Genomic DNA, 27588 nt, shown 5'->3' with positions numbered 1-27588 from the left:
GTGAACTTTGTTTAAATTCTCCTAGCCTGCAAAGTGCACTTTGAGCTGCACCTCTGGTGGGTAAACTCACCAACGGGCCATGAACGCAGTCCGTTTTGAAAATGTTGTCTGTGAACTTCAAAAATGAACAGCTTTCCAAATATTCTTTTCAAAGTTGAAAGTCATTGTTTGGCTCATTTAAACAGAAATTTGATTTTAAAAGTCGATTAAAATCAATGAAAGACTCGTATACTGACATTGGGGACCTTGTGATTCATAATGCCTGTTTCTCTAATTATTAAAAGCTATGTATTAGAATCAGTCATGTTAGAAATTCTTTGATTTCTCTTGTCATCTCCAGCTCCAGGAATGATTGACCAAGATGAGGACAAACATAAATAATTCGTCAAAAGGTCATGAAGGCCAAAGTCACCTTATCTGATATCCCTGAATTATGTCTACATTCTTAGGATAAGATCAGGAGTTGTAGAGTTAGCACAGAATTTGATGTTCTCATTGGAGTTGGAGATAAAAAGTCTGATACAGAATGGTTTACACACTAGAAAGAGATTATTCAGATATATACTCTCCTAAAATGTTTATGCTTGCATTGCTGTTTTGACATATGTGGATATACTCAATAAAAAAAAAAAAAAGCATGATATTCAGTGAAATCTCATTGATGACGTATACTGATGTCCACCACTCCAGATTCTTCTCTCACTACTAGTGGTGTTTGAAGCAAATTCACTCAATCCAAAGTTCATGCTGGAAACCTTGGAACCCAGAATACTGAAAATTTTGAGTCAGTATTCAAGGAAATAAAAAAAAAGATACATTTCTCTGATAGTCAGTGACTTTGAGCATTTTTCATCAGTCCTTTTCAAAGGTCCTGTTGGCCCTATGAATCTCTTCTTTGGTGAATATTCTCTTCATACCCTCTCCTCATTTTGTGATGGGTTCATTTGTTTTCTATTACTTTATTTGGTGAGTTCTTTATATATTTCAGTTACTAACCATTTGTCTGATGTATGGCATAGAAAGAGCTCCCATTCTGTAAGGAGTCTTTGTTTTGATGGTGGTTCCTTTTGCCTTGCAGAAGCTTTGCAGTTTGATGTAATTCCAATGGCTTACTTTTGGTTTTGCTTTCCTTATGATTGGGTTTGAGTCACCAAAGATGTCTTTTTTAAAACTTATAAGTTGCTTCCAAGTTTGGGCTATTATGTGTCCAGCAATAGATGAGTGGCCAAGAAAGTTGTGGTAAATAAACACCGTGGAATACTATTGAGCTATTAAAAAATATAAAGTCACTTTCTTCACCTCATCTTGGATGGAGCTTGAAGGAATCACGTTAAGATAAGCCAGAAAGAGAAGGCTGAATATGGGGAGATGTCACTTAGGAACATAACTTGAGAAACAAGAACAGAAAGGGAAAGCACAAAGTAAAACTTGGATTTGTTTGGTATGTTGCGCTGTAGCAAAGGACTCTGGGGAAGCAAGACAAGGAAAAGGGTGGGGTAATGGGTGGCTTTCAGGTCTGGATACAGGATGATGGAAAAGGACCTACTTTGTGGGCGAGAGTGTTTTATAGATGCCGCCTAGCTATGGCAATATGAGAAAGTTTTCTAAGCCATTAACATCCCAATCTGCCAATGTCTTCCTCTAAGTAGTTTATGGCTTTAGTCTACTGTCCTAATCTTTGATCTATTTGGAGTTTACTTTTTATATGTGATGAAGTGTAGTTGTCCATTTTCATTTTTCTTCACATTTCAACCCAATTTTCCCATCACCTAAATTTCACAACCCAGTTGTCTTCAACACTTATCAAAGATACTCTCCTTTCTCAATTTAATATTTGGAACTCCTTTGTCAAAATATAGATGTCCATAAATATGGAAGCTTATTTCTGTGCTCTCAATTCTATTCTACTGGCCAATGTGGAAAATGTCAAATTTTTAAAAGAGGATTCAGTCCTATTTAAGGTGACACTTTCTCCTACACTTTTGTCTTAAATTCTTTCAAAGTATAATGTAGAAGCCCAGGAGGCAGTGCAGTGGATAAGACACTGGACTCTCCAGTATGATGCTCTGCGTTTGCTTCCAAGCACCACATTCTAGAGTAATGCTCTGGTTCTCTTCCCTCTCCCAAGAAATAAATAATTCTTTAAAAAGCATACTGCTTGTCTGCCATAGATATGTATCTTAGGACATCAGAATATAACTATTTGCTTACTCATGAAGGCTACACGAGTCATGACAAATGTATGGTTAATGTTGTTTTCCTGAAACTAGCACATAAAAGGTCTTCAAGATTATTGTATAAATTAATCAATAAAGCAGAATCACAAACATCTACATGAGTTTATCCCTAACTTACCCCTTAACACTCCATCACTTCTCACTCTGAGTCCATTTTGAGCAATTATTATTATTATTATTACTAGATAGGACAGAGAGAAATTAAGAGATGGCAGGGAGATTGAGAGAGGGAGAGAAAGATAGACATCTGTAGACCTGCTTCACCATTCATGAAGCAGAACTCCTGCAGATGGGAAGGTTGGTAATATGTGTACTTAACCAGGTGCTGGGGCCTAGCTCCAGCAATTCGTTTTCAAAGTAAGTTTCTTTCAGTTTTTGTGTGTGTGTTTTTTTAACCAGAACTCTGCTCAGCTGTGGTTTATGGTGTTGTAGGAGACTGAACCTGGGGCTTTGTAGCCTCAGGCATGAGAGTCTCTTTGCATAGCCATTATGCTAACTACGCCCATGAGAGTTTCTAAAATGATTTAAGCAACGGTTTAAATGCCATTAACTAAGAGGGAAGAACTGAACCTGATTCAACTTTTGACTTCATTTAACTCAAGTCAGGACTGTTTTTAATTAATGCTTTTAATTGAATTTCTGTTTAATAAGGGGAGTCGGGCAGAAGTACAGCAGGTTAAATTCAGGCGGCGCAAAGTGCAAGGGCCAGTTTAAGGATCCCGGTTCGAGCTCCTGGCTCCCCACCTGCCGGGGAGTCGCTTCACAAGTGGTGAAGCAGGTCTGCAGGTATCTTTCTCTCCCCCTTTCTGTCTTCCCCTCCTCTCTCCATTTCTCTCTGTCCTATCCAACAATGACGACATCAATAGCAACAACAATAGATACAGCAATAAAACAAAGGCAACAAAAGGGAATAAATAAAATAAATATTCTGTTTAATAGTTTCTGTTTAGCAAAACATTACTTTCAATCTTTCAAAGCATAATCAGAAAGCAAGTCACTTTCTTTTTTTTTTTTTTCACATGTCCAAAATCAGAAAACAACACCTTCTCTTCCACCATCGTGACTCAGGTGAGTGGATCCATTTATCTCTTCCAACTCACTTGCTTTGAGAGTTTAGAGATAGCCACAAAAAAGAACACACTTCTGGCTTTTAATAATCCCATAGATACTCCTTTTTTTCTTTTGGCAATATTAATTATTTCTTTACTAAATGTCAAGAGTCCACACAGATGCTATTGACTTTAAATGAAATAGGAAAGGATTATGCTCAGTGAAATAAGACAGAAAAAAGACAGATCCAAGATCATATTACTCCCACATGAGTTTTAAAAGGCAAAGCAAGGGAAAAAGTAGGCTATAGCATGAAAAGTTTCATCAATAGGTTATCATAGAGGAAGATATACTGGGGGTAAAGTGTGAAAGGGGCTAGGGATAACAAAAAGTCAAGGGAGATAGTATTTTTTGTGAATGGTAAAGTGTGCTGGGAAATATTTTGTAAAGATGCAAAATCATACCTACGAAACAACTGTCTTATAAAACTAATAAGATTAAATTTATTTTTTGTTTATTTATAATATTGCACAATCATCAACACTAATCTCACAGTATTTTATCACCCATGAAAGACAGTTTTTAAAGTATTTTATTTATTTACTATTGGATAGAGATAGAGAAACTAAGAGTGGTGGAGGAGAGATAGAGTGGGAGAGAGATGGAGAGACACCTGCAGCTCTGTTTCACCACCCGTGAAGCTTCCCCCCTGCAGGTGGGGACAGGGGTTTGAGCCTGGGTCCTTGCACACTGTAATGTGTGTGCTTAACTGGGTGTGCCACTGCCTGGGCCCTAAAATTAAGTTTAAAAACCGATAAAATTAAATTTAAAAATTCTGAAAGGCATGAACCCTGCTATCACAATACTTTTATCCTAAGGGAAATTGAGTAAAACAAGTAATATCTAGAAGGCCCCTGGTTTTCAATGGTTTGACTTTTTTTTTTTTTACTTTAAAATGGCATAAAGAGGTATTCATGGTGCCAGGCGGTGGTGTGCCTGGTTAAGTACACACACTACAGTGCACAAGGACCTGGGTTCAAAGCCCTAGGACCCCACCTGTAGAGAAAAAAAGCCTCAGGAGTGGTGAAGCAGAGCTGCAGATGTCTCGCAGTCTCTTTCCCTTTCTCTCCCACTCCCATCTCTATTTCTTTCTGCAATTTCTCTATCCAATAATAAATAAATAAATTTTTTAAAATCCTATTTAAAAAAAAAAAAGGTATTTGTTAGATAGTATGATCATCACTCTTGATGCTGAGCTTCCCTTAAGAGATCTTCAACTAATTACGGGTTTACTTGGGTGTTCTCCACTATCATTAAGTGGAGATAAAGCAGTGTGAAGTGTTGGAATATGTTAATTCAGTAGTGTTCAGACTTTGATAGCTGACTAGAGATAGCTGGAAATGTGCTAAAAGTTTGCAACCACTAGATTATACCTCAGATTAATCATATCAGAAGGTGTGAGCAGGAGAGATAGCTCAGAGGTGAGCACAGGGCTTGGAAACCTGAGCTCCACCTCTGAAACCCAGTAATACATATGCCAGAATTGAACAATTCTCTTATCTCTCTCTCCTTTTTTTAAATTTTTATTTATAAAATGGAAATATTGACAAGGCCATAGGATAAGAGGGGTACAATTCCACACAATTCCACCACCAGAACGCTGTATCCAATTCCCCCCCCCTTGAAAGCTTTCCTTTTCTTTATCTCTTTTATCCTCTCTCCTCTCTTTCTCTCTTATAAGAATAAATTAATAAATCTTTAAAGAAAAAAAAAGAGCTGGAGCTCACTTGGATATTGTGCTGCTTAACCTTGTGCATGACCTGGGTTTGAACTTGACCCCCATTCCACTGAAGGAAGGTTTTCTGCTGTGGTGTCTATCTATTCAATATATATTAAAAAGACGAAAGGAAGGAAGAAAGAAAGAGGGCGAGAGAGAGAGAGAGAGAGAGAGAGAGAGAGAGAGAAGAAAAGAAACAGGAAGAGGAAGGAAGGGAAGCAGGAAGGAAAGGGCAAAAAGCAGGAGATCTGGATTTGAAATTTAACCTTCTCAGTAATTTTTTAAAAGTTCCTTAAGCAATCACACTGTGTACCCAAGATTGACCCCATTTCCTCTGATGTCAACTATTCATGAAACCAGCAGGTTTAAGGGAGACCTCCTTGAGGAATTTGTGTTTAAGCTGAAACTTGAATGATAAAACTAAGAAAAGAGAGGCTGGAAATGGCAATATGCTGATACTGCACTTTGTAAGACATGCTAAAGGGGATATTTGGATCGTCACTGCTTGTAAAGTACTGTGAAGTTTTCTTTTGCTGGTGTCAAATCTACTACTAATAGATTAGACTGAAATTTTTGACACAGTATCAATTTACATATATGGAGTGTTGCTTCTGGGAGAATTATGCAATTATATGATGATTCTTTAAGGATTCAGAGTGTTACTGTTTTACTAATTTTTGCAACAGGCTATCATTAGCCCAGTCATCTAACCTGGTTCTCTCTCTCTCTCTCTCTCTCTCTCTCTCTCTCTCTCTCCCCCAGGTTTGGAAGGTGATTGGTCCTCAGATGGTATCTCCTTCAGCTCGCCATTGCTGGAACCTGTGTGACCTTTGCTCACAACTTGCCCATTTGATGCTTACTGCGCTTATTATCTGGAATTTCTGCCATAACTATGATGACAAACATTTTTTTTGCTCAGTAAGTCGGCATTTCTATCTAGAGCTTTTTTTTTTCTTCCACCAGAGTTACTGCTGGGGCTCAGTGCCTGCATGACTCCACCATTCCTGGGGGCCATTTTTTTCATTTCTTTATTGGGGGATTGATGGTTTACAGTCAACAGAAAAATACAATAATTTGTACATGTATAACATTTCCCAGATTTCTACATAACAATACAACTCCCACTAGGTTCCAAACCATGGCCCTGACACTGTCATATTCTGCCACTACTATTGGACTGATAAACATGGGTGGTCTGGCTTTTGCATTTCAAGACTGGCAGACACTCCAATTAGTAGTGTCTATACCATTATTTGTCTTATTTCTGTTAACAAGGTAAGAGTTTTCTTTCTTCTTTTGTCTTGTGAGATACTGTTGAAAGTTGATAAAATTATTGATGCATCCTGAACATAAGAGTTCTCTCCCAAGCAATATATCTTTATCAGGTGGCTGGCAAAGTCTGCTCAGTGGAGGATTATTGCAAACAAACCTGAGAAGGGCTTGAAGGAACTCAGAAAAATAGCATACTACAACGGAATAAAGAATATTGAAAACACCTTAACCATGGAGGTAAGAGGAATGAGAATGAATGGAAGGTACCAGAGAAGCATGTTGGTTATGAAGGTATAAAAAGTATCCAATAAATGTAGTAGGGAACATCACTCAGCAGGGAAATGCAAATCAAAAACACTAAAAGGGGACTGGATAGTGGTGCACTTGGTTAAATATACCTATTACCATGTGCAAGGACCCAGGTTCAAGTCCTTGGCACCCACCTGCAGGGGGGAAAGCTTTTTTTTTTCACTTTTTTTTATTGGGGAATTAGTGTTTTACATTCAACAGTAAGTACAATAGTTTGTACATGCATAACATTCCCCAGTTTCCCATATAACAATACAACCCCCACTAGGTCCTCTGAATCCTTCCTGGACCTGTATTTTCCCCACCCACCCACCCCAGAGTCTTTTACTTTGGTGTGATACACCAATTACATTTCAAGTTCTACTTCTGTTTTCTTTTATGATCTTGTTTTTCAACTTCTGCCTGAGAGTGAGACCATCCCATACTCATCCTTCTGTTTCTGACTTATTTCACTCAACATGATTTTTTCAAGGTCCATCCAAGATCGGCTGAAAATGGTGAAGTCACCATTTTTTACAGCTGAGTAGTATTCCATTGTGTATATAGACCACAACTTGCTCAGCCACTCATCTGTTGTTGGACACCTGGGTTGCTTCCAGGTTTTGGCTATTACAAATTGTGCTGCCAAGAACATATATGTAACACAGATCTTTTTGGATGGATATGTTGGGGTCCTTACAAGATATCCCCAGGAGAGGAATTGCAGGGTCATAGGGTAGGTTCATTTCTAGCCTTCTGAGCATTCTCCAGACTGTTCTCCACAGAGGTTGGAACAATTGACATTCCCACCAGCAGTGTAGGAGGGTTCCTTTGACCCTACAACCTCTCCAGCATTTGCTGCTGTTACCTTTTCTGATGTATGACATTCTCACAGGAGTGAAGTGGTATCTCATTGTTGTCGTTATTTGCATTTCTCTGACAATCAGAGACTTGGAGCATTTTTTCATGTGTTTCTCGGCCTTTTGGATCTCTTCTGTGGTGAATATTCTGTCCATGTCCTCTCCCCATTTTTGGATGGGGTTATTTGTTGTCTTTTTGTTGAGTTTGGCAAGCTCTTTATATATGTTGGTTATTAAACTCTTGTCTGATGTATGGCATGTAAAGATCTTTTCCTATTCTGTGAGGGGTCTCTTGGTTTGGGTAGTGGTTTCTTTTGATGTGAAGCTTTTTTAATTTGATGTAGTCCCATAGGTTTATACTTGCCTTAGTCTTCTTTGTAACTGGTTTCGTTTCATTGAAGATGTCTTTAAAATTTATGCAGAAAAGAGTTCTGTCAATATTTTCTTCTAAGTACCTGACAGTTTGTGGTCTAATATCCAAGTTCTTGATCCACTTGGAATTTAGTTTTGTATTTGGTGAAATACAGTGGTTCAGTTTCATTCTTCTGCGTGTTTCAACCCACTGTTTCCAACACCATTTGTTGAAGAGACTCTGCTTTCTCCATTTAATAGTCTGAGCCCCTTTGTCAAAGATTATATGTCCATAGGTGTGGGGACTCACTTCTGGGCTCTCAATTCTATTCCACTGGTCAGTGTGTCTATTCATGTTCCAGTACCAAGCAGTTTTGATGACAATGGCCCTATAATACAGTTTGAGATCTGGGAGTGTGATGCCTCCGGTTCTGTTCTTTTTTTCTCAAGATTGTTTTGGCAATTCTAGGTCTTTTCTGGTTCCAGATAAACATTTATAGCATTTGTTCTATTCTCCTAAAAATGTTCTTGGGATCTTGATGGGGATAGCATTAAATTTGTAGATGGCTCTGGGTAGTATATTCATTTTGATGATGTTAATTCTACCAACCCATGAACATGGAATATCTTTCCACTTCTTTGTGTCTTTTTCAATTTCCTTGAGTAGTGACTCATAATTTTCAGTATACAAGCCTTTCACTTCTTTGGTTAGGTTTACTCCTAGATATTTTATTGTTTTTGTTGCTATAGTAAAAGCTTTTTAAGTGGTGAAGCAATGTTGTAAGTCTCTCTCTCTCTCTCTATCTCTCTCTCCCTCTCTATCTCCCCTCCTCTCTCAATTTCTCTCAGTCTAAACATGCCTACTAGCTATCTACAAAATGGAGGACCCCCCAACTCTTCATCTGCACTATTCCAGCCTTTAGATTCATGATTGTTCGACAATTTATTTGGCTTTGTATGTTAACTCTCTTTTCAGCCACCAGATTTCAAATGCTAGCATGATGCCGACCAGACTTCCCTGGACAGACAACTTTACCAATGTGTCCTGGAGCTCCACTTCCCCAGAGCCCCACCCTACTAGGGAAAGAGAGAGGCAGACTGGGAGTATGGATCAACTTGTCAACGCCCATGTTCAGTGGGGAAGCAATTACAGAAGCCAGATCTTCCACCTTCTGTAACCCACAATGACCTTGGGTCCATACTCCCAGAGGGATAGAGAATGGGAAAGCTATCAGGGTAGGGGATGGGATATGGAGATCGGGTGGTGGGTATTGTGTGGAGTTGTACCCCTCTTATCCTATGGTTTTGTCAGTGTTTCCTTTTTATAAATAAAAAAATAGGAAAGCTTCAAGGCCAGATGGTGTCATACCTCGTTAAGTGCACACATTAGAGTGTACAAAGACCCTGGTTCAAGCACCTGGTCCCCACCTGCATGGGGAAAGCTTCATGAATGGTGAAGCAGGGCTGCAAGTGTCTTTCTGTCTCTCTTACTCTATCTTTGCCTCCCCTCTCAATTTCTCTCTGTCTCTATTCAATAATAATAATAAAAAAAAGAATAAGAAAGCTTCCAATGAAGGGGAGGGGAGTGGATGGGATGTGGAACTCTGGGTGGAGGAATTGTGTGTAACTGTACCCCAACTTATCCAATGGACTTGTTCATAATTAAATCAATTAAAAAGGTTTAAAAAAACATTTTGAAGTGATGAACAGTAGGAAAGGACACTCACATATTTTTTTTTCTGTACTTTCTTTAAAAAAAAAAAGTTGGGTGGGCGTAAATGGCATAAAGGTTATGCAAAGAGACTCATGCCTGAGGCTTCAAAGACTCAGATTCAGTCCCCTGCACCACCTTAAGCCAGAGCTGAGCAGTGCTCTGGTAATAAAAAAATTTTTTTAAGTTGCTTTCAGCAAAAGTAAACAATAGTCTGCAATGAGTAACTCCCCCCCAACAATTTGTTTGGCTTTGTATGTTAACTCTCTTTTCAGCCACCAGATTCCTGATGCTAGCAGGATGCCAACCAGACTTTCCCGAACAGACGACCTTACCAGTGTGTCCTGGAGCTCCACTTCCCCAAAGCCCCCACCCTACTAGGGAAAGAGAAAGGCAGGCTGGGAGTATGCATCGACCAGTCAACACCCATGTTCAGTGGGGAAGCAATTACAGAAGCCAGACCTTCTGCATCCCACAATGACCTTGGGTTCATACTCCCAGAGGGATAGAGAATGGGAAAGTTATCAGGAAAGGGGATGGGATATGGAGATCTGGTGGTGGGAAGTGTGTGGAGTTGTACCCCTCTTATCCTATGATTTTGTTAATGTCTCCTTTTTTTAAAATAATTTTTTTAATTTTTTTCTTTTCTTTTTATTTAAGAAAGGATAAATTTAAAAAACCATAGGGTAGGAGGGGTACAACTCCACACAATTCCCACCACCCAATCTCCATATCCCACCCACTCCCCTGATAGCTTTCCCAGTCTCTATCCCTCTGGGAGCATGGACCCAGGGTCATTGTGGGATGTAGAAGGTTGAAGGTTTGGCTTCTGTAATTGCTTCCCCGCTGAACATGGGCATTGACTGGTCGGTCCATACTCCCAGTCTGCCTCTCTCTTTCCCTACTAGACTGGGACTCTGAAGAAACAGAGCTCCAGGCCACATTGGTGGGATCTTCAGTCCAGGGAAGCCTGGCCGGCATCCTGATGACATCTGGAACCTGGTGACTGAAAAGAGAGTTAACATACAAAGCCAAACAAATTGTTGAGCAATCATGGACCCAAAGCTTGGAATAGTGGAGAGGAAGTGTTAGGGGGATACTCACTGCAAACTCTAGTGTACTTCTGCTTTCAGGTATATATTTTGCAGTAGTTTATGGATACATGTGAACATATGCTCTCTCTCACAGAAACTGGTGTATATCTAGGTTTTGGGACTTTGTTAGAAAGTGAACCACCTGAGATGGAATTAGAGTATACTATAAAAGGAAAGGTCTCACCCTAGTAATGAAGCTGAAGGGTTGTCATTCCACACATGAAGTCTCTGGACACAGTCTGAAGTGAAGCATGTTGAGGTGGCCATCGTTGCGTTGATTAGGTTGTGATCAGTAGATGCAATATTATTTGATATGGATTGGGAGAGGCATACAGGAAAGTGGGCCCTATCCAAGGGTTCCAGGATGGGGAAGTAGAGGCTCTATAGTGCAGATGTGAGGTTCCTGCTGTCTTAGGGTTCAAAAAGACAATGGATAGTTAATGTTATCATCACATTATTTGGTAATTGGGTTAACTCTGAAAAGTCCTTTTGTTAGGGTTTGCTGTACAGTACCCAGTATCTTTTATATAGCTGTGCTATTGGTTGCTTCTGATCTACTTGGTCTAGGCTTTTGAGAGAGTCCGCATATCAAATACACAGCCTATATATTAAAAAGATTCAGTCTGTGTTTTAAAAAACTTCAAGACATACAATTAATTTTCCCCCTCTCATATTAATTAACTAGTGATTTATATGACTACATTTTACTAAGAGTGTACATAAACACCATTCCCACCACCAAAAGACTGTGACCCATCCCTCCCACCCACTGCCACCCCCCACTGGCCCAGGAAGCTGCATGTCTACCCCTCACCACTGGGTTTTTACTTTGGTGCCCTACTTACAATTTGGTCAGGTCCTGCTTTTAGTTTCCCTTTCAGATCTTCTTACTCAGCTTCTGTTGATGAGTGGGATCATCCCATACTCATCTTTATCTTTCTGACTTAGCTCACTTAACATAATTCCTTCTAGCTCTGTCCAAGATGGGTCAGAGAAGGTGGGTTCATTGTTTTTGATAGCTGCATTTTTTTTTAATTTTTTAAGTTGCTTTCAAATGCCAGGATCTTCAATGGTGAGAACAGAAACTAGTAAAGTTGTTTTGCCATCTTGTATCCAGGTTTTGTTTTTTTTTCACACGGTTTACAGGAAAGTTTATGGTTTATATTGAGGCTCACTGGCAAAGAGTACTCTTCCCCTAAGGCATGCAGGATGTATAGACTTGTCTGATGTCTTCTCATTTTTTGTGTGAGTTTATTGGTTTTTGTTTTTGCTGTGTTTTTACCAGTAGATAAGGCCAAGCAAAGCAAAACAGAAAGCTACTTCCATGAAAGTGACATGATCTGAAGGACTTCTGGGAATTAAATGCTGACCAAAGCAAGAAATAGTGGACGAAACCAATGTAATCTCCAGATATAAGAAAACTAATAAAATAAACTGATCATGAAAAAAGTATGCTTTTTTTTCATTTTGGTGAAAAATTACTAAATATAAAAGATGATGATTTCCTATTATAACCCATAAAAGGTGTATACTGTATGCTAAGATCTATAGATAGATATCTCTGAATAAAAGGTTAAAAACAACAATTTTCCTTATTAACTAGAAGAAAGCTTGATGTAGCGTTTACAAAGAAAATACACATAATTTTGAGGGGGGCAAAGCTTGAGAAGCTAGGTACAAATGTACCTAGAAATTAATAATAAACAAGTAATTTTAAAAAGAGATAAGAGAATCTATGGCAGAGCCAAGATGAGAGTATGAAGTATTTGTGTCTGCATCCTCCCACAATCACTGTAAAGGTAGACCCAAAATGGGGGGCAAAATGCACAGAAATGGACCTGACACTTAAACCAACAAGCTTCCACAAAATAGAAAAAAAAAAAGAGGGGGGCGGGGAGAGAGGTGCTTGGTGGTGCACCTGGTGAAGCACACATAGTACTGTGTGCAAGGATCCGGGTTGGAGCCACCTCCTCCCCACCTGCAGGGGGCGTGCTTCACAAGTACTGAAACAGATCTGCAGATGTCTATTTTTACTCTACCTATCACCTGAGGATGATGGGTCCTGAAAATAGTGCAGCCTGGAATGTTTCTAGCCGTGACTACAGAATGTGAGCTCAGACCTACAGGGATGCAGAGGTTACACAGGCTTCTCTGCTGAATATGGGCCCCAGATTAAACCGGTGGGGTTTACAGTTAACAGTATTTATATGCTTTCCCCATATCTGGGAGCTACTCTATGCCCTGACCCAGCTTTCTAGTCCTTTTTCCAACTATGGCCCTATCTCCTCAGACAATAACCTGGGTCCACCTGCATACTAGATGTCAGGCTCAGGCAAAAACTAGTAAAGTTGTGGGTCCCTTGGAATATACCTAAAATAGACCTACCAGCTTTTTCCAAAATGAAGACCCCAAATCCTCATCTGAAAAATTCATGATTAGTCAAAAATTTGTTTGGGTTTATATGTTAACTCTTTTTCAGCCACCAAGTTCCAGATGCTACCGTGATGCCAACCTGAATTTGCTGGGCAGACGACACCACCAGTGTGTCTTGAAGCCCTACTTCCCCAGAGCCCTGCCCCACTAGGGAAAGAGAGAGACAGCCTGGGACCTGCTATGTCTCTGCAAATGCCCATGTTCAGTGGGGAAGCAACTACAGAATCCAGACCTTCCACCTTCTGCACCCCATAATGATCCTGGTCCATACTCCTAGAGGGATAAAGAATAGGAAAGCTATCAGGGGAGGGGACTGGATGCAGAGTCCTGGTGGTAAGAGTTGTGTGGAGTTGCACCCCTCTTATCTTGTGGTTTTGTCAATATTTCCATTTTCTAAATAAAAATTTTTTTAAAAGAAACTTTAAAAAATATAAATGGGGCCAGGCAGTGGCACACCTGGTTAAATGCACACTGTACAGTGTGCAAAAGGACCCAGGTTCAAGCCCCTGGTCCCCACCATTGGAGGAAAGCTTCATGAGTGGTGAAGTAGAGCTGCAGGTATTTCTCTGCCTCTCTCCCTCTCCTGTTTCTCTCTGTCTGTATCCAATAATTAATAAGTAAATATTTTTTAAATACATAAAAATAAATAAATAAAAAGAAGAAATTATGGAATATATATATATATTACATGAAATACTGCTATGCAATAAAAAGGTGATGTTGTGTCCTTTGGGACAAAATGGATAAAATAATTTACTTAGAAAAATAAGTAAAGAGATGAAAGACAACTATGATTTCACTCATATGTAGAGTCTAGAGAACTGAAACATATGAACAAAAAGAAGCAAGCAAACAATCTCTAAGACCTTTTAAGAACTATGGAGGTTACCCTTGGGAAGGTGAGGGGCACAGAATTCTGATGGTGGATACAGTATGAAACTATACCTTGTAACCCTTCAATCTTGTCATCTGTTCATCACAACATTTTTTTTAAGCTTTCAAAAAAAAATTAGGGACCAAATATGATTGAATATGGAGCCAAAGCCTTCACTCTACACACAGAGAGACAAACACCTCTACCACCTCACTCAGAGCTGCACCGGTGGGGAATTACTGACTGTGATAAACAGGGTGATCTTTTCTGTTCCACCTGTACTAGACCCTGGGGCACAGCAAGAGTGAGTGCATCTCCCTTTAATAACTGCCATAACTTTAGGAGCCAACCTAAGTGCTTGGTGGGGGGAGGACTGTATTTTTTGGCCTCCAGGGTTCTCTCTGAGAGTCAGTGCCTGTGCTAGAAATCCACTGCTCCTGGAGGTCATATTTTTCTACTTTGTTGTTGTTATAGTTATTGTTGCGATTATTGCTGTTGCTGTTGGCTAGAACAGAGAGAAATCAGAGAGGAAGACAGATGGGGGAGAGAAAAGTACCTGCAGACCTGCTTCACCGCTTGGGAAGCGACCCCCGTGCAGGTGGGGAGCCTGGGGCTCTAACAGGGATCCTTATGCTGGTCCTTGCACTTCACACCATGTGCTTAACCTGGTGCACTACTGCCCAGTCCCCTACAATTTTGTTTTTTAAATCTGAAATTTGTCACACTTACCCAAAACATGTCTTTTAATCTCAAGATTTTACAGTCGCACATTCTGTTGAATAATGTGGTTTCGTTGCCCCCTTTATCTCTTTAACATGTTTGTTTTAGCACATGAAACTAAATTATTAGATGTTTATTCCAAAATTAGCCTTATTTCATAAGCATTTATCCCTACCAGTGATTTATGATGTTCAAATAATCCATCTTTAAGTATTATACAAGCAGCCACCTTTTCCTAGGATTCTTTTATTTTTAGAAAGATCTTGAACTTTTTTCAAGTTTTTCCCAAAAACTATAGGATTTTTCACTATGATTACTGAGTCTATTATCACACCAATTAATTGAAGATAAAGCAATGCTTTTTAATCTTACTATCTTTTTATCCAGAAAGGAGGTTAGGCATCCATAATTATATAAATACACTATACTTCCTTAAATAACATTATAACTTTTCCCAAAAAATCTTATTGTGATTCATTATTGGCATTATGTATATAATATAATTTACTACTGCAATTGTAATGGGAAACATTTTTACTACACCTCTTTATTTCTCATTCATATTTTAGCAATGCTTATTTTTTTTATTTTTTATGATCTTTATTTATTTATTGGATAGAGACAGCCAGAAATCAAGAGGGAGGGGGATAGAGAGGAAGAGAGACAGAGAGACACCTACAGTACTGCTTCACCACTCGTGAAGCTTTCCCCCTGCAGGTGGGGACCGGGGACTTGAACCTGGGTCCTTGCGCACTGTAACATGTGCGCTCAACCAGGTGCGCCACCACCCAGCCCCCAGCAATGCTTATTAATAACTTCAGTTTTCTCTTTTATCTTCCTCTTCAGTCAACAATTTGTGGGGCTCCTTTAAAACTGTGTCACTTTCATAATAGTATCTTCTTGCTTTATTTCTCCTGAGACTTTCCTCCTAGAACAGACATAATGAAAACAGCAAGCAAATTAACCCAAAGAACGTACTGAAATACACGGCAAACACACACACGCCATGTTTTCTGTAGATGAAGTTAATCCTTAGTCCACCATCTTTGGTGAGTACTGTGACCCCTCTCCCAAGGATTTGAGTAAATGCTATGAAGTAAAAGACCAAGTGTCCAGGATAGAATCTAGGCAAATAACTTTGAGAGTCTCAGCTCTGACCTTTGTGAACAAATGCTACCAAGAGAAGTCTTTGGGAAAGGTACAAAAAGTATACAAGTTTAGAAATCCTTTCCAGGGGCTGAGTGGTGGTGCACCTGGTTGCATGCACATGTTACAATGCACAAGGACCCAGGTTTGAGCCCCCAGTCCCCACCCACAGGAGGAAATCTTTGCAAGTGGTGAAGAGAGATGTAGGTGTCTCTCTGTCTCTGTCTCTATCTCCCCACCCTCTCGATTTCTGGCTGTCTCTATCCAATAAATTAATAATGATAATACAAAAAAATTTTAAAGAAAGTTTTTCCAACCCTTCATCATTAAAGAGATCCCCTCATTTGCCACTCCCCCTCTCCTTCTCTCAGTGCTTTTGTTCCCCGTGAAAATGCAATAGTTTTAATTTAACCGGCAGTACAATAGGACTTCCCACCCCCATACGCTCTCATCTGTGAAAGCAGCTCTTGTCCTTCAAATTCTTCAGGATCCAGACCTGAACTCAGAACTCTAGAAACCAGGTCACCCAGGAAGTTTGCTTCACAACCTTGGACTTTAGGCTGCCAGAGTCTGAGGTAAAAGAATCAGGTACTTGGATCAGTGTGTTTCTGCAAATGCCGCCAAGAGTATGAGTGTGACAAGACAGCACTGAAAAGTGGGCTCTTCACCACTAGAATGACTTAAGTGGGATGGGTCAAGTGTCTCTGTGTGACCTAGGGAATGTCAGGGAAGTCTGTGGTCACTGCGGGGATGGATGAGGTCACCAAAATTACTGACCACGTTGAAATAACCAAGAATCAGACCTCTTCCTGGGGATGATGAGCCTGAATACTGTCTTCCTTTCTTCATCACAGACCTAAAAGTTCAGAGTTCTCCTAAGAGATAGCCAAAGGGGCCGCTTACTCATTTTCCATGGCCTGGATGGAGTCAGGCAGAGGTCTATTCCTGGTTTCAGGAAGGAGGTAGACAGCAGGTGCCACCAGGATGGAGAAGAGTGAATAGAGGATCCAAGGCAAATGAGGAGAATGTACTGCCAGGATCATGAAGAGGGGAGACAGGGCTGCACCCAGGTGACCAACAATCCCCACAACTCCTAAAGCTGTCGCCCTGGGGGGTGCAAACAACAACATACAAGAATTCTGCATCAGTCCACACATACAATTTGCGATTTAATATCTTGTCTTGATTCTGAGGGGCAGAGTTGGGGGCACAAGAAGGATAAGGATGGGACCCCTCTCCCAAGGATTTGAGTAAATTCTATGAAGTAAAAGAGCAAGTTTCCAGGGTAGAATCTGGAATCTAGGCAAATAACTTTGATAGTCTCAACTCTGATCTTTGCAAACAAACTCTACCTAAAGGAGTCTTTGGGAAAGATACAGAAAGTATACAAGTTTCCTGCATTCCAAAATGTATCCTGCTTTCCAGATAGGTTCTCAATTCTTTTCAAGTGCACAAAAACATATTTTCATTACTTTTAAAAAAGGCCTGGGGGTTGGATGGTGGTGCCGTGGGTTAAGCGCACATGGCAAGAAGTGCATGGACCTTAAGCATCCCAGTTCGAGCCCCCAGTTCCCCACCTGCCGGGAGGGTTGCTTCACAAGTGGTGAAGCAGGTCTGCAGGTGTCCGTCTTTCTCTCCCTCTCTCTGTCTTCCCCTCTTCATTTCTCTCTGTCCTGTCCAACAACAATGACAGCAATAACAACAATAATAACAACAATGATAAACAACAAGGGCAACAAAAGGGAAAAAATAACAGTGGATTCTCAAGCCCCAGTGATAATGCTGGAGGCAAACAAACAAACAAGCAAAAGGTCTTACTCACAGCCACTGCCCTTTAGTGGATCAACGAAATTTGATGCATTAAAGGCTGTAACACAGTGCCTGACAAAAGTCAGTTCTTAATACACTTGGGCTATTAATGTTGTTAGTATTAATGTAATTGAAATATCACAGTTTTAATAACTAAAATTTCTGGCTACTATAAGTGCCTATGCATTAGAAATAAATAAATAATAAAGGCCCATCTTGGCCCAGTAGAGCTTTCATGAGATTGTGTACCTGATCACGGTGGGCGTTAGTTCATTTCCATGAACTATGGAACACATCATTGCTGCAGAAGAAGTTCCAATTCCGAACACTGACAGAATTACGCGTAGGGTCTGCATTTCTGGAGAGAAGAAGACCAATGAAAACTCAAGAAACCTGAGTTGGACCGCCATCACCCAGAGTATAGTGAAAAGAACACTGTTGAAGGTGCCTGCACAGGACAAATATATTAAAGAGAAAGTGCATGGCAGCAAAGAATGTGCAGTGACAGTCAAGAAATATAGCTTATTTAGACACTACAGCTTAAGAATTCAAGCACCTATGTTATTGCATCTATGTGCCTATCAGAGATTTGCCAGAGATTTAAAAAAAAATGGAACATGAATCCAGCAATAGTTGCTATAACTTATTCTGTTCAGTATCTCCCTTGACTTTCAAGTAGAAGAGAGAACTACTGCATGAAGAAGCACTGAGGAGGAAAGACTCATCTATATCTTTGAGGGTTTAACATTTCAGTGTGTGCGCAATATTGACATGGAGGTAGCTGTAGAGAGTGATAAGGGGGTCGGGTGGTTGCACATCCAGTTAAGCACACATGGTACTAAGTGCAAGGATCCAGGTTCAAGCCCCTTCTCCCCACCTGCAGGGGGGGACACTTCACATGCAGTGAAGCAGGTCTGCAGGTGTCTGTCTTTCTCTCTTCTTCTCTATATCCCCCACCCCTCTCAACTTCTCTCTTTCCTGTCCAATAAAATGGGGAAAAAATGGCCACCAAGAGCAATGGATTAGAAGTGCCAACACTGAGCCCCAGATAATCCTGGAAGCAAAAGAGAAAAAAGAAAGAGAGTACTACAAGAATGACGTTTATGTTATTGAATATGCCAGAGTGTAGCTTGATCTAGACTATTTGTAGACTCAAGAGTAATAATCTAGGGCAGGAGAGATAGCATAATGGTTATCCAAAATACTCATGTTTGAGGCTCCAAGATCCCATGTTCAATCCCTTGCACCACCATAAGCTAGAGCTAAGCATGCTTATTGGCGGGGGGGGGGGAGGTGAATGCCCTGTATTAGGGATAAATTGTTTAAATTTGGAAACCTCTGGGAAAAAAGTTTCTGAGAGTCAGTTTTCTGGGGTTTTTTGCCTCCAAGTTTATTGCTGGGGCTTGGTCCCTGCACTACAAATCCACTGATCCTGGGAGCCATTTTTTCCATTTTATTTGACAGGACAGAGAGAAACAGAGAGGAAGGGAGATAGTCAGCAGCAGACCTGCTTCACCACTTCTGAAGCGACCCCCCTGCAAATGGGGAGCCGGGGGGCTCAAATCAGAATCCTTGAACAAGTCCTTTCACTTCCTACTATGTGTGCTTATCCCAATACACTATTGCCTGGCCCCCTGGGAGTCAGTTTTCAACCCAATTAAAAAGCATCCCATGTGGCATATTTATATGAAACAATACTTAGCTATCAAGAAAAATAAGCTCTTGTCTTTTTGCTACAACATGGAGAGAACTAAAAGAGGTTACACCAAGTAAAACAAGTCAGAAGGAGAAAGGCAAATATTAGATGGTCTCACTCGCTCACATGTAGGATTTAGGAAACAATGTAGAGAAGAAGAAATGGGGGCAGGGAGTGGTGCACCTGGTTAAGCACTCACAGCATGAAAAGACCCAGGTTCAAGCCCTTGGTCCCCACCTGTAGAGAGAAAGCTTCATGAGTGGTGAAGCAGGGTTACAGGGGTCTCTCTGTCTCTTTCCCTCCCCTCTCAATTTCTCTCTGTCTCTATCCAATAATATTTTTTAAAGTAAGAAGTATGAATAAACTCTTGCTCTATACCAGCTGATGATTAGGGGGGCTAGAAAGGGGTTGAAGGCATTGAGTTCTATACTAGATGAAGATGACATCACCCTACTAGAGAGAGAGACAGGCTGGGAGTATGGATTGACCTGTCAATGCCCATGTTCATCAGGGAATCAATTACAGAAGCCAGACCTTTCACCTTCTGCATCTCATAACAACTCTGGGTCCATACTCCCAGAGGGATAAAGAATAGGAAAGCTATCAAGGGAGGGAATGGGATACAGTGTTCTGGTGGTGGGAATTATGTGGAATTGTACCCCTCTTATCCTATGGTCTTGTCAGTGTTTCCATTTTATAAATAAAAAAATTTTTTGAAGAAAGAAAGAGAAGGGAAAACATAGAAAAAATAGAGATAGATAGATAGATAGATGATAGATGGTGATAGATGACAGATAGATGATAAATGACAGATGGATAGATATATGAATGATAGATTATAGACATAGATGATATATAAAATAAAATTAATATCAATAATAATAAAATTAAATTAAAAACTGAAAAAATGTGCAAGTTTTGTTACAAAAAATAATACAAATACACCAGAGCTATGTAAACTTCCCAAAGAACACTTCAGGGGCCAGGTGATGGCACATCTGGTTGAGCACACACATTACAGCATACAAGTAGCTGGGTTCAAGCCCCCAGTCTGTACCTGAAGAGGGAAAACTTGATGAATGGTGAAATAGTGCTGCAGGTGTCTCTCTCCAGCTCTCCCTCTACCTACCCTTTCTAACTCAATTCCTCTCTGTCTCTATCCAACATAAATAACTAAATAAAAGTACTTTTTAAAAAGAAAATTTCAAAGAAATGATCCTAACGGTGCTCACTGAAATGAAGATATCAATATAAGGAACCTCAGCAAAATTGGATAAAGTATCAAAGTCATAACAGAAGTCATCAAAATATGGAATATAGTAATTGGGCTAAAAATACAACAGAGGTGCTCAAGAGGAGAAATAAGCCAAAGGTTTAAAGTAGAGGGCTTGAAGACAGTGTAGAGGAAACCATCAAAAAAAAATAGAAAAACATTAAATTAAATGAAGATAACGTAAGAAAGGTATGGGACAACGTTAAGAGGAACAACATCACATCATATGTGTGCCTAAAGGATAAAAGATAAAGGAACAGTATTATTCTCTCTTTTTTAATTAAATCACTTTATTAGGAGAAGTGGTGATTTACAAAACTGTTGTTGTCACGTGTATTTACTCCTTTATATCCCCATGATAATTTTTAGCACAGGAAACTTTTGGTCAACTTACCATCTTCCTTTATCATAAGACATCAGGTTCTCTACTTCTTTCAGTCCTGCCCTAACTCCCATCTCCATCCCCAACCCCTGTGGCTTAAAATCATGCATCTGCTGTAGCAGAGCATAGCTAATTAGTTTCACAATGTATTTTCCCTTTCTATGAGAAACTTCATTCTTATTTAAAGAAATGATAGCTGAAGATTCCCTCCAAAGTAAGGAATGAGACAGACACTCAAATCCAGAAAGCTCAAAATATTCCAAAGTGAAATGAACCAAAACAAATACACAATAAGATTCATTATAGTTGAACTCAGATAACCAAAGAAGAATGAGGGAATCCTAAAAGCAGCAAGATAAAAAACCATGAGTCACATATAAGGCAACCCAATACAATAAGAATACTCAATGAAATGTAACAGGATGAAAGGTCATAGTATGCTATATTCAAGGTATTGAGTAAAAGAGACTCCCCACCTAGAATACCCTACAAGTAGGTTATCACTTAGCTTTCAAGGAGAGATTTTTCAAACAAATAACAGTTAAAGGATTTCATTTCCATTAAGTTGGCCCTACAAGACTAAATAAGGGAATTTCCATAAAGGAAAAATACTGGATGATCTCATTCAGGTGTGGTATACAATGAGACACATCAAGGGAACGAAGTCAAATGGAAAACAAACCCTTCAACATACAGCAGAACCAAGGTTACCAAAGAAGGAAAGATAAATTGGTTGATAGAGTAAAGTGGATGCAATAGACTTTGGTGATGGGATATTCGTATTTCAATACTGTCTTTAGTGTGTTAACATTTAATCTTAAGAATAAAAAAAATTCACTTTTAAAATATAGTTTTAGTTATACAAACATATTTGCAAATTAAAATTACCTCAATTAAAATTAATTATTAATATTTAGGTACATGTTTTAGTTATTGGATAGAAACAGAGAGAAGAGGGAAGAGAAGAGGAGACAGAAAGGGAGAGAAAAAGAGTGACACCTGCAACACTGCTTCACTGTTCACACAGTTGTCCCCCTGCAGGTGAGGACTGAAGGCTTGAACCTCGGTCCTTGCACACTGTAATATGTACACTCAACAAAGTGTGCTTCCACCTGGCCCCTCAATAATTTTTTTTTAATCCAACAGAAGTGCTTCAGTATTATAGTGGGCCTGTTGTAAAGTAGAAAACCTGAATCATTACTAACATTCAAGATTTGGAGTACAGCCCACCAATCAGAGTTCTTGTAAAATATCTAATTAAAACTGGACATTCAGTGGTACACAGGGACCACCTCTATTCACCTACTCATTTCATATGATCATTCAGTTCAGGAAAACTAAGTCAAAGGGACTTTAATGACTTGGCACCATGTTTCTATATATACTTGCCTGCTTGAAAACAAGGATTTTTTTATATATAGTTGAAGTTAATAAGACTTCCCTAACCAAAACGACATTATAGTGACCTAATGTGAAACATGTGAGTGAATATATAAAAATCACTTACTGAAGCTGAAATAATAAGACAGGGAAAATAATAATATTGTGTCTGCAGATGAAAAAACATTTGTATATGACTAATGCAATACTGTCATGTACAATGACAAGTGTGATTGGCCAAAAAAAGCAAATGATCAGTTGTTATCTTAGAGAAACCATGGTAACAAATAGCAATAATTACCAGATGTTTTTCAGATGTCATTAAGACTATCATATCCAACTTTTATTGATATTTCAGTCTTTCCCAGCTACTGAGCTGAATCTGTCCTAAACTCTCAAAAGTTTTTCAACAAATTTTTTCCTTTTCTTCTGAGCTTAGTTAGGTAGCTACAGTCCCTGAGAAGTAGGGAGAAGATATTCCCTTTCTTCATCCTTGGCTTTTTCTTACCTGGAGGTAGGAATATGGTGGTGAGGATGGAGAATCCAAGGAAAGATGTGAGAAATATTTGGCTTACTCGACGGCCAATATGATTCAGTATCATAAGTGCAATTAAATTGGATGGAAGGTTGACTAAGCCAAAGAGAACCTGAAACAGAAAAATATTGTTCCCCAGGTGTTGGAGGTGGAGACTCAGGCCATAAAAGGTAATGTAGACTGAAAATCTGTGTTAAACAAAAGAAAGAAGAGAAATATGATAAGGTTATGGTCTACATCCTACAAATGACAATAATAAATATTGGCCAATGAAACTTCTAGTTGGCTTTAGTGTGTAATCATGGTATACTTTGTAGAACATTTCTTTTCACAGTGGTAAGTCTAAAACTTATAAGGAAAACTTGGGGGGGGCATGGCCAAGGAGTAGCAGCTGCCTCATGTCACTCCCCTGATCAACTAGTTAAAACAATGAAAAGTAATCTGAAAACTTGCCAAAGTACAACTAATATTTCTTAGAAACTCATTAGCCACCACTGGGTGCAGGCATGTGTGGTTAGTGGAATGGAGGGGGGGAGGAGTAGGGACCAGGTGGTGGCACATCTGGTTAAGCACACGTTACAGTGTTCAAGGACCCACATTCGAGCCCTCAGTCCCCACCTGCAAAGGGAAAGCTTCACAAGGGGTGAAGCAGGTCTGCAGGTGTCTCTCTTTATCTCTCTATCTCCCCTACCTTCTCAATTTCTGGCTGTCTCTATCCAATAAATAAAGATAATAAAAAAAGAAAATTTTTTTAAAAAGCAGAGGGGGAGAGATTCCCAGGACTTAAGAATTCACTCTTAGGAGTACCAGGTACCACCTTTGTAGATATTCAGTGAAGTAAATGGTCAGGGGTGGAGAGGTGGGGAGATTATTGGCACACAGAGGCAACATGATGTTGAACTGTCACACAAACTGACCAATGTTTAAGGGAAAATTGAGCTGAGAATTCAAACCCAATGGTTGACTCCAACCTCAATGGCAGGTTAGGGAAATAAATCTCAACCAAGTTCGAGAAGCATGGCCACAGACTAGCAACTGCAACACTTAACTCCCCTGATGAAAAAATTAAATCAACAATACAAACACCTTAAAAATCACCAACTTATAATGGTAAATTACTGAGAAATTCTCTTAGCTACGAGTAGGTGTAGGCATGTGTGGTCAGTGAATGGGGGAAAAAAGAGGGGTGAGATAGCTTCTCATGACTTAAAAATCCAGGCTTAGTGGTAGCAGGTGCCATTTTGGCATTTACACAGCGGGGCATATTGTCAGGGGAAATAAAATGGAGAATTTCTGGGAAATTAGCTTGTGAACTCAAGGACAATAGGATATTGAACTGTACTCAAGGATCACATGAATTTAATGGAAAGATATGGCTGATGACTAAGCATTTTTTAGTACTAAACTTCTGTAGGATGTCCAGGCACTGGCACTCAGATAACAGTATCTCCTATTTGTTCTTTGAGCATTTAGGAGAAAACAATTCTTCCCTGCTGTTAGCCCCCAGAATATGGAAACAACATAGAAATCCAGACATCACAGGCACTAAGCCAGCCAGTGGCATGTGACAGAATATCACCTCAACACTAAAATATACAAACAGGGAAACTCAACACTGTAGGTATAGTACCACCACCTAACACATCAATGGAAACCATGCTGTATGTGTAAGCTGAGAAATACCACACAGAGATGCTAGAAACTCAGATAACCAAACAGAGAGAAAGAAGGAGAAAAATGACAAAGACAGAGTTCAGAAAACTCATGATGAAGGCAATTCAAGAAACTAAACTTAGCATACAGATGCAAATTCAAGAATTCAAATCATTTCACCATACAGTTACAAAACACAAAAAGAAAAAACTCTAAACAGAACTACAAGGTGTATCTCTAGTCATAACTAAGGTTCATATAGCAGGATAAATGTGCAGAAGTAGAATAAAAGAGGTGGAGGAGAGAATATCTATGCTACAATAATAACATGACCTTCAGTTATTTTAAAACTATTGAGGGAAAATAAAACCTTTTCTGTGAAAGAGTAGACTTCAACAGAAAGTTGAATGTAAAAGTTATTAGGGTCCCAGAGGAAGTAGAGAAGAGAAGAGAAAATATTCAAAGAAATTATAGCGGAAAAGTTGCCCCTGCCTGGGAAATGTTCAAAACATAAATATTCAGTAAGATGAATGAACATCCAAGTTCCTGAAACAAAATGTCACACATCAAGACACATTATAGTAAAACTATCCAAAAGTAATGACAGGGAAAAATGTTACATACTGCTAGAATAAACTTACATACAGAGAGAGGACCATCAAGCTTTCATAAGATTTCTAATCACAGACCCTAGATGCAAGGAGGGAGTGGAATGACATCTTCAAAGTATTGAAAGATAATAATTTCCATTAATAAACACTCTGTCCTGATAAATTATACTTCAAGTATGAAGGAGAAGTAAAGATCTATCCAAACATTTAAAACTCAAGGACTTCACCATTCCCAATTCTGCCTTGCAAGAATTACTGAGAGGAGTCCTATCCAATTTTTACTGTGATCAGCAGTATAATAAAACCTGAAACACAAAAACAACAGGGAAAAGCATAGACACAGGAAGAGGGAGAGCAAAATGGCCAGAGTAATATGATCAAATATTAGTGAACCAAGGCTAACTTTGAAAAAGACTATTGTATCAGGAAACATACTCTATCACTTGAGAAAGATGGGTCCTGAAATTAGTGCAGCCTGGAATCTTACTAGCTATGACCACAGATTGTAAGCTCAGACCTACATGGATGCAGAGATTACACAGGCTTCTGTGCTGAGTATGGGCCCCAGATCAAATTGATGGAGGTTACAGTTAACAATATTTATATACTTTCCCCATATTTGGGAGCTACTTTCTTTCCTGATCCAGATTTCTAGTCTTTTTTCCAACTATGACACCATCTCCTCAGACAAAATCTTGGGTCCACCTGCACGTTAGCTGTGAGACTCAGGCAAAAACTAGTAAAGTCATGGACCCCTTGGAATGTACCTAAAATAGACCTACTAGCTTTTTCCAAATTTGAGACCCCCAAGTCTTCATCTTCAATATTCTTGCCTTTAGGTTCATGATTAGTCAACCATTTGTTCTGCTTTATCTTAATTCTTTTTCAGCCACCAAGTTCCAGATGGTACCATGATGCCAACCTGACTTCCCTGGGAAGACAACCCCACCATGTGTCCTGGAGCCCTGCTTCCCCAGAGCTCTGCCCCACTAGGGAAAGAGAGAGACAGGCTGGGAGTATATATCGACCTGCCAACACCCATGTCCAACAGAGAATCAATTACAGAAGCCAGACCTTCCACCTTATGCATCCCATAATGATCCTGGGTTCATACTTCCAGAGGGATAAAGAATAGGAAATCTATCAAGGAAGGGGACAGGATATGGGACTCTGGTGATTGGAATTATACATCTCTTATCCTACATTATTGTCAATATTTCCATTTTATAAATTTTAAAAAAAATTAAAAGACTTGTAGATATAGTAAGTTAGACACAATACTCATGGTAGCCAAAAGACAAAATATAGCACAAAGACAAATATAAAACATATATGTAGTAGGCAAGACCATCATAGAAAATTATCCACATTAAGTAACAAGCAAAAGCAAACAGGAAAAGTATCAACAAGAAAATAAAACATTCTCAAAACACTTAGCAATAATCACCTTAAATGTGAATGGTTTAAATTCACCAACCAAAAGATTCAGAGTGACTGAAAAGATTAAAAAGTAAGATCCATTTACTCTATGTCTCTAAGAAACACATATCTAAAATTAAAACAAAGATAAGCACTGAGTGACATCCTGGAACAAGATATTCCATGCCAATAGTGCAAAAATAAGGTCAGGAGTAGCTATTCTATCATCAGATAAAATGCACTTTCAGGCAAAGATGGTGATGATATATATATATATAACGTATTATTCAAATAATCAATGCAACAGAAAAACATAACCATCGTGAATATATACACAGTCAGTATTAGTGCATCCAAATATATAAAACAATTACTTACTGACCTCAAGGGAGAAATCAATAGCAACCCAATAATAGTAGGAGACCTTAACATACCACTCACAGCAAAAGACATATCACTGAGATTAAAAATAAAAAAACAACAAGGCAATAAAATGAAGTAGATAAAGATTAATTAAGTGAAGTAGATGATATTAAAGACATATCACTGAGATTAAAAATAAAAAATCAACAATGCAATAAAATGAAGTAGATAAAGATTAATTAAGTGAAGTAGATGATATTAATTTAATAGATATATTCAGAACTCTTCATCCCAAAAGAAAAAAATATACATTTTTCAAGTATATGTGATACATTAACAAGGATTAATATTATTTTAATGATATTATTTTTATGATATTATTTTTATGATATTATTTTAATGATATTAATTTAATAGATATATTCAGAACTCTTCATCCCAAAAGAAAAAATATACATTTTTCAAGTATATGTGATACATTCACAAGGATTGACCAAAGACCTGAGCTATTTTCTAAAAAAAGAAATAGACATGGCCCACAGACATATAAGAAATGTTCCACCTCACTTATCATTAGATAAATACACATTAAATCTACACTGAGATTTCATCTCACATCTGAGAATAGCTTACATCAACAAATCAGGAAATGAT

General features: G+C 39.0%; 1 protein-coding gene and 1 pseudogene across 2 annotated transcripts in view; one reads left to right on the top strand and one right to left on the bottom strand.

The window, feature by feature from the left end:
* The window catches only part of LOC103116469 (organic anion transporter 7-like), a 64859-nt gene that overhangs the window by 22756 nt on the left and 14515 nt on the right, over window positions 1-27588 (bottom strand). The window contains exons 7-10 of one of the 2 annotated variants that reach the window (XM_007526366.3): window positions 22862-23076; window positions 17872-17980; window positions 16717-16920; window positions 15092-15595 (exon numbers count right to left, since the gene is read on the bottom strand). The exons of the other annotated variant lie outside the window; for it this stretch is intronic. Of the exons in view, the coding sequence (XP_007526428.2) occupies window positions 15535-15595; window positions 16717-16920; window positions 17872-17980; window positions 22862-23076 (589 nt within the window). The 3' untranslated portion in view covers window positions 15092-15534. Of the gene's footprint in view, window positions 1-15091; window positions 15596-16716; window positions 16921-17871; window positions 17981-22861; window positions 23077-27588 lie in introns of those variants that run through there. 2 annotated transcript variants of the gene reach the window in all.
* LOC107522699 (solute carrier family 22 member 25-like) lies at window positions 5822-6633 on the top strand (annotated as a pseudogene).

The sequence above is a fragment of the Erinaceus europaeus genome, chromosome 17 (genome assembly GCF_950295315.1).
Source record: "Erinaceus europaeus chromosome 17, mEriEur2.1, whole genome shotgun sequence".
Classification (NCBI taxonomy): Eukaryota; Metazoa; Chordata; class Mammalia; order Eulipotyphla; family Erinaceidae; genus Erinaceus; species Erinaceus europaeus.
The sequence above is the reverse complement of the archived record's forward strand: the minus strand, read 5'-3'. Positions and strand labels throughout refer to the sequence as shown.